Source organism: Thamnophis sirtalis, unplaced genomic scaffold, assembly GCF_051295495.1.
Source record: "Thamnophis sirtalis isolate CommonGarterSnake01/CBP01778 unplaced genomic scaffold, rThaSir2_p1.2 scaffold_4, whole genome shotgun sequence".
NCBI lineage: Eukaryota > Metazoa > Chordata > Lepidosauria > Squamata > Natricidae > Thamnophis > Thamnophis sirtalis.
The window spans coordinates 133,317,670-133,325,388 of NW_028261384.1; the positions used below are offsets into that span (position 1 = coordinate 133,317,670).

The 7,719-nt window shown below is 42.8% G+C and overlaps 1 protein-coding gene across 1 annotated transcript; it reads left to right on the plus strand.

Annotated features, from left to right (window-relative positions):
• The first annotated feature begins 6,515 nt into the window (after nt 1–6,515).
• LOC106541620 (olfactory receptor 6X1-like) lies at nt 6,516–7,466 on the plus strand. Its single transcript, XM_014057125.2, has one exon. The coding sequence runs from the start codon at nt 6,516–6,518 to the stop codon at nt 7,464–7,466; it is 951 nt and encodes a 316-aa protein (XP_013912600.2).
• Nucleotides 7,467–7,719: the final 253 nt, after the last annotated feature.

Sequence of the window (7,719 nt, forward strand, 5' to 3'; positions counted from 1 at the left end):
CTTCCATTGAGGACCTGTTTGCTGCATGAGTCAGAAAGAGAGCTGTGAAAATATCCATAGACCCCTCGCATCCTGGACATCAATTGTTTCATCTTCTGCCCCCAAAAGGATGCTATATGGCATTGCACACCAGAACAACTGGACACAAGGACAGTTTCCCCCCCGAATGTCAATATTTAATTTTACATATTTCAATGGCAGGGAGAATAATATATGCACAAAGGACCTGGAAAGGTAAGAGGCGCACCTTGCGGCCCAACACCGCCCACCTCGCCCCAATGGTAAAGGCAGCCTGCCTGGTTCCCTTCTCCACTGTCCTTTAGTCAGGGATGGCAGGTGGGTTGGGAGAAATGAGATTTGCGTCCTAGTGCTACCAGAGACTGACAGCTCCACTGTGTTCCTCGCCCTTTCATCCATTGAAGCCCCTTTTAAAAAAAGCCTCATGAGTTGAACTCCTGAGGTTTTTTTCACAAGTGGATTCACTGGACAAAAGAACAAGGAACACAATGGACTTGGGAAGGTAAGAGGCATGCCTCGCTTCCCCCACACACACCTGCCACCCCTCACTAAAGGGACGGTGGAGAAGGGAACCAGGCAGGCTGCCTTTACCATTGGGGCAAGGTGGGTGGTGTTGGGCCACGAGGCACACCTCTTATCATTCCAGCTCTGTTGCATTCCTCGCCATTGTGTTCAGGGAAGCCCCTGATTTAAAAAAAAAAACCTTCTCATGACTTCAAGAAGTTTGATTGAACTCGCGAGAAGGGTTTTATTTTTTTTTACCAGCGGCTTCCTTGAACACAATGGTGAGGAACGCGATGGAGTTAATAGCAATAGCAATAGCAGTTAGACTTATATACCGCTTCATAGGGCTTTCAGCTCTCTCTAACCGGTTTTACAGAGTCAGCATATTGCCCCCAACAACAATCCGGGTTCTCATTTTACCCACCTCGGAAGGATGGAAGGCTGAGTCAACCCTGAGCCGGTGAGATTTGAACAGCCGAACTGCAGAACTGCAGTCAGCAGAAGTAGCCTGCAGTGCTGCATTTAACCACTGTGTTTGAGAGGTAAAAGGCGTGCCTCGCTTCTCACCTGCCCCAGAAAATAATAAGCACTTCCCTAAAATAAGGCCAAGGCCATATTTCATGGGGCAAAAGAAAATATGACCCTGTCTTATTTTTGGGGAAACATGGTAGGAAGCTTTCAGAGTGCTCCTGGGGGGCTGGGGAGGGCAGAAATGAGCAAACAATGGCCTGTGTTTTGATTAATTATCCCCCCAAGCCCCCAGGAGCATTCTATAAGCTTCCTAAAGGCTGCCCAAGCACTTTTTTTTTTGACAAAAAACGCACCTGTTTTCACCATTTTTTGCTCATTTTCGCCCCCCAGGAGCACTCTACAAGCCTCCTAAAGGGCTATTCATGCCTCCTTTTTTAAAAAAAATGGGCCCATTTTTGCGAAAACAGGCCATTTTTGGGAGGTCTGCAGAGTGCAATTTTTTTTTAATTTGCCTGTTCAAAACCTTGGTGCGTCTTATACTCCAAAAAATACGATAATCAATGGAATACTTTGTCCTCTGGGGCTGTGGGTATTTCATCACTGCAGGTTTTCAAGAAAACATTGAAGAACCAGGTGGTATAAGGCCGCGATGGTGCCACAGCTGGCACGCAGAGCCCTCTCTGTGGGCACGGGAGCCGTCACTCAGATCAGCTCAACCATGTATGCACGCGTGCCTCCTGCTGACCAGCTGATTTTCAAGTCTCTGCCGCATATCCGGGAGATGCGCTCCCATGCATGGGGAGGGGGTCATGCATGCATACGGGGGGTGCGGCGTGCTTCCCCCACACCCCGTTTTTGGTGCCAGGAGATTTCAGGGAGGCCTGCTAAGCCCAAAATGGGGTGTGAAAGGGTCATGCACATGCACGAAGGGGGCGTGGGGGGTCACATGCATGCGCGGGGGGAGTGTGAGGGTCACACCTATGCATGGGGGTTTGCACACATGCATGGGGGGAGCTTGGGGGTTTAAACACATATGTTCAGGGGGGTTGGGCGCATTGCATTATGGGTGTGGCCACACACATGATTTCGGCACACGGGGAGAAAAGATTAGCCATTACCTGCTTTCTTAGTTGTTCTTGTCTTCTGGCAGCTGTGCGCATGGGCACACTGGGAACAGGCTCCAGCTGTTCTTCTGCCTCACTGCTATCTAACTCCATCTCTGCCTCCAATGTAGAGCCTTCATCTGAGCTTTCCTCAACCCCCCAGGACTGCTCCATGTTCCTCCCCAACCTCCTCACTGTCTGACTCTTCTGCCAGCTCGGCTGGTTGCCAGCAGGCCACAACAACTTTGTTGAAAGTCTTAACTTTGAATTCCATGGAAAAAATGAATGGAGAAAAGGGAAAGTGGAAAGAAAATCATTTTTAGATAACATCTCTAATCTGTTCCTTCACTGTTTCACAGTGTCTTGGAAGAGTCATGGAAGACTTAACAATAAATATAAGACTCTAGGTCTGGGAATGGCCTTTAGCATTTGTCCAGATAAAACCAGATGTGATTCATGCTGATTCTAAATTATCTGTTGTGGGCACAGTATATATAAGATGATGGGAACTGAGAGGCCTTTCTCAAGCTTCTGTAGAAAATAAAGCATTCCATCAATGGTTTAACTTTTTTGCTTTCTGCAGTTGACAAAAAATAGGAATAATGCAATCCATAATATCAATAATACTAGGACTAATATACCGCTTCACAGTGCTTTACAGCCCTCTCTAAGAATCAGCATATTCCCCCCAACTCATTTTACCCACCTCAGAAGCATGGAAGGCTGAGTCGACCTTGAGTCTGATGGGATTTGAACTGCCAAATTGAAGGCAGCCGGCAGTCAACAGAAATAGCCTGCAGTACCGCACTCTAACCACTGTGCCACTGAAGCTCCTAAAAAAGTTTAATGAGAGTTTATCTTTGTTGGTGTGCCTCCAGAGAATTTCCTGTCTTGGGATGGCATTTGAAGATTCATCCAAAGATATCATCTTTGGGTATCTACTAGTGACCGAGCATGAATGCTCATGGGAAATTAAAGAAGCTATCCTTAGAGATTGTATTCCAAGCCTCCATGGAGAACCAATAATTAAACTATATATGATGCAATCAGCTAGATGCTGTTGAAATGTTAAGGGAAATATTGCTCAAGAAGTCTACCATTTCCCCCTCAAAACATGATGTGCCGTTTTTTATACTTCTTCAAATCTCTACATTGATGAATGGATAGAGAAGTGCTGTGAAGAGCATCAGGAGAAGACAAGGTGGGTAATGAAAGAAGAAGTCAATGTAATGGTAGATGGTCCATGGACAACTTAGGTCCATGGTTCTTAAAAGAAGCTCATGGAACACAATTTCACTGCTAAAATTACTTTGACTTCCTAGGATTTAGGCACCTCCACCTCCACGTGGTGAAGAACATCCTCTATTTTATTTCTAATGCCCCCTTTTTCATTTGCATCAATATTATTGAAATTTTCAAAACATATGTGTTGGTCTTTTGGGTGGCTAGAAACAGGGGTGGGGTTGGATTCAGCTAGTTTGGGTGAACCGGTAGCTCCAATGATTAGCTGGTAGCGAACTCGTTTGCTTCAACGATCAGGTGGGCCCTTCAACCTGCCCCACCTCTTTACTTACCTATATCCCTCTCAGCTGATTGTGTGCCATGCTTCAGCTGTGTTATTCCCCAGAAGTAACATGGAAGTACTGTTAAAACTATGCATGCACGTGGAGCGGGCGTAAGGCGTGGGGCGAAGCACGCAATCACCGAACCAGTTGTTAAACTGGCAGAATCCCAACACTGGCTATAAAGGTATCCCATTCTCTCTATCTGGTGGGTTTATATATATTTTTCTTGACACTCTCATATAATATTCTATTTGCTGTACAACACAATTGTTCAGTCTTTATTCTCTCCCTATAGTTTGGTTTCATTCACAAATTCTCTCTTTGTTTGCTCTCAGTCACTTCACTATGCTCAATGTTATCAATAAAATGTTTACATTTCCTTATTTTTCTATCACACTCCAGTGGTGGGATTCAAATAATTTAACAATCGGTTCTCTGCCCTAATGACCAGCTGGGTAGGGTGTGGCTTGGTGGTCATGTGACCGTGACCAACTCAATGTCACTCAGGTCAATGGGCGCTTCGCCTTAGATGTTACAATGTAATAAGGGTTAATGGGAGAGGCAGTTTCTGTAAGCAGGTCAATTAAAATTAGGCTAGAAACAACACCAGGATGTTTCCTTCCTGCCTTCCTTACAGGATTAGCTCTGTAAAGTGGAAAAAACAAAGGGAGATTTCTTCCAACAACCGGTTCTTCTAACTGCTTAGAAAGTTAACAACCGGTTCTCCCGAATAGGTGTGAACAGGCTAAATCCCACCACTGTCACATTCCATATTTTTTTTAGTAGTTTACTGGTCTATTTTTTAGATCACTGACAATATGTAGAACATTTGTGCACAGTTCTCTATCGAGAATTGCCAACTAATTTGCATCAAAATATTTCATCTCTAGACCTACTTTCCAAAATGTCATATTTTGTATGTAAGTAAGTAAATATACTTACTTGGCAGGGGAGACACTTTGATCATATTTTGTATGAATTCCCAATCAATCACCTCTTATTTTCTGATAGTGTGAAATGTGATATTTGACACCAACCTCTAATAGCTCTAACAGTATTCTAACGGTATGTTTTGGTCTCATGAGTTGTGACATTCCATTGATGGTCATTTTGAAATCATAACTGCTATTCAAACGTGAGTTCAATCCTAGAGAGTGGCAGATGTTTCTCTCTCTCTGGGCCCATTGAGTTATTGTTTGCTGTGAACTCCACATAGGCATCAAGAAGGGCGTCTGGCCATTAAAGGCTCAGTTGCCCTTGCTCCACCCAATACAAGGGATTAGAGGATCATTAAAAAAAATCATATGTGTTTACTGAAATGTCTTACTCAACTGCTATACAACATTCATTATTCTGAATTTAAAATCAAGTTGTCAGGTGGGCCTCCTTCAAAATCCAAGAAAGGAAACCCCCAAACTTCATTGTTTTAGAGAAAAGTACTTTTTTTAATTGAAAATTTTGAAAAAAAAACTTTTACAGATGTTTACTTCCCTCCCCCTACCCTCTCCACCCAAAAATCCCCCCAACCTCCCCCCCCCACCGGCTTCGCAGAATCACTACAGGGTATAAACCTTTAACAAAAACATTCTAAAATAAACTTTAAAAAAGTTAATATCTTTCATTTGAGCTTTAACTCCTCTTTGCTAGGCTAGCTCTAAACAGACTATATCATTCCTTATTTCTTCAGTCATAAGCTATCTGGAATTTCTTAGTCCCATATTTATTTTGAATATAATCAATCCATCTTCTCCACTCCAGTTTATATCTCTCGTTTGAATGGTCCTTGAGATATGCTGATATTTTAGCCATCTCTGCTAGGTTTGTTACTTTCAATGTCCATTCTTGAATAGTAGGCAAATCTTCCTTCTTCCAGTATTGCGCCATCAGCAGTCTTGCTGCGGTTATTAAATGCAAAATCAGATTAATCTCTACAACTGTACAATCAGTAATTAGACTTAACAAAAATAACTGAGGGGTAAACTTTATCCTTTTTTAAAGAACATTTTGCATAATCCACCATATTTTTATCCAAAATGCTTTAACCTTTTTACAAGTCCACCATATATGATAGTATGTAGCATCAGCACAATCACATCTCCAGCATTTAAGTTGTAAATTCGGATACATAGAGACCAGTTTTTTAGGATCTAAATGCCATCTATAAAACATCTTATAAAAGTTCTCTCTCAAATTTTGGGCTTGTGTAAACTTTACATTTCTTACCCAAATCTTTTCCCATGTATCCAGCATTATTGGTTCTTCAAAATTTTGTGCCCACTTTATCATACAGTCTTTAACTAATTCTGTTTCCGAGTCCATTTCTATTAATGCATTATATAGTCTCTTTATATGCATCGGACTTTGATCCCTAATTTGTTTTAGAAAAAAGTACTTTTATTGGATATGAAATGATAGCAGTGAAAGTGAAGTCTGAGGTCGCAAAAAAATATCGAAATATTTCCCAGATCCCTCCCTCCCACGAACCCAGGCTGAACACTCAATCCCCAGCCACCAAAGGTGTCATGTGGGGTGCATCTTCAGGTGTCTTCATCCACCTGGTATGCAAGAAAGGTTGTCCTTGACTGGGCCTAAACAAGTCCATTCAGCTGCACTGGAGCGATCCTCCCTCTTCATTCCGAGGCATCTCCACCATCATGTCTCCCCTCCCAAATACCTAACCCCCCTCCCCTCCAGTTACTATGACAACCGATAGCAAGAAAGCAAGATCGAGGCTGACACAAATTGTGTCTCCTTTCTCTTGCAATAGTTTGTTTCTGAAAAAAAGGTTCTTCAGAAATCGTGACCGAATGAAGATTCCACATTTTCTCTTTTTTTTTTGTAATAAAAGGGGGAGATGAATTTGACCAACTGCACAAGAGCGACTCAATTTATTCTTGTCGGATTGCCAAGTGTTTCGGGACTGGAAAATGTGATGTATGCCAGCATCTTTCTGCTCTACCTCCTGAGCCTGATGGGCAACGGGCTGATCATTATGATCGTAATCACAGACCACCATCTCCAGAAGCCCATGTATTTCTTCCTTAGCAACCTTTCCTTCAAAGACATCGGATACACCACGGTCTTTATCCCCAAGCTGTTGCTTAATCATCTCTCTGCGAACAATTCCATCTGTTTCTATTGCTGCGTGATACAGTTGTGCTTCTACTTCCTTTTTGGAGTCACCGAATTCTTCATCATCACTCTGATCTCCTTGGATAGGTTTGTAGCCATTTGCTATCCTTTGAGATACGCCAACATCATGACCTCAAGTGTCTGCCTTAAGCTGTCAATATCAGCCTGGTTTGGGGGATTTTTGTCCATCATTGGCCAGGTCGTGATGATTGCGAACTTGCCCTACTGCACTTCCAACATCATCAATCATTTCTATTGTGACGTTGGACCCATGCTGAAGATTGCAGGAGGAGATACCCGTCTCATTGAAGCCCTCGGCTTTCTTGTTGCTGTGGTGGTGATTGCGTCCTCCCTGGTTTTCACCCTCATTTCTTACCTCTTCATCCTCTACACCGTTCTTCATATGCCTTCAACCTCCAGGCAGCAGAGGGCCTTTTCGACTTGTGCTTCACATCTGGTTGTCGTCAGTCTTTTGTATGGGTCAGTCTTTTTCGTCTACTTAAGACCCAATGTCAAAAATTCTTCCTTTGGTATGATGAAGTCTGTTGCCATACTGTATACGTTCATCACCCCTGTGCTCAATCCTTTCATATACAGCATTAGGAACAATGAGGTGAAGGATTCTGTATCAAAAATGCTAGAAAGAAGGGTTCAAGGTCTCCGAAATCCCTAATTATTGCCGACTCCAACCTTCATTTAAAAGAAGTGGGAGGGATGCTTTTTGCAATAGATTTCTTGTACATGAAATTTCAATTTTTAATTCAATTTTTCAATTTATTGACATTTGTATGCCGCCCACTCGCTTGGGACTCTGGGCGGCTTACAGGCAAGATAAAAGAAACATGTAGAAATTAAAATAAAGATACAATTATTAAAATTCCACACCATCCATTCTGTTAGAGTGGGGCTGGATATTGATCAACAGC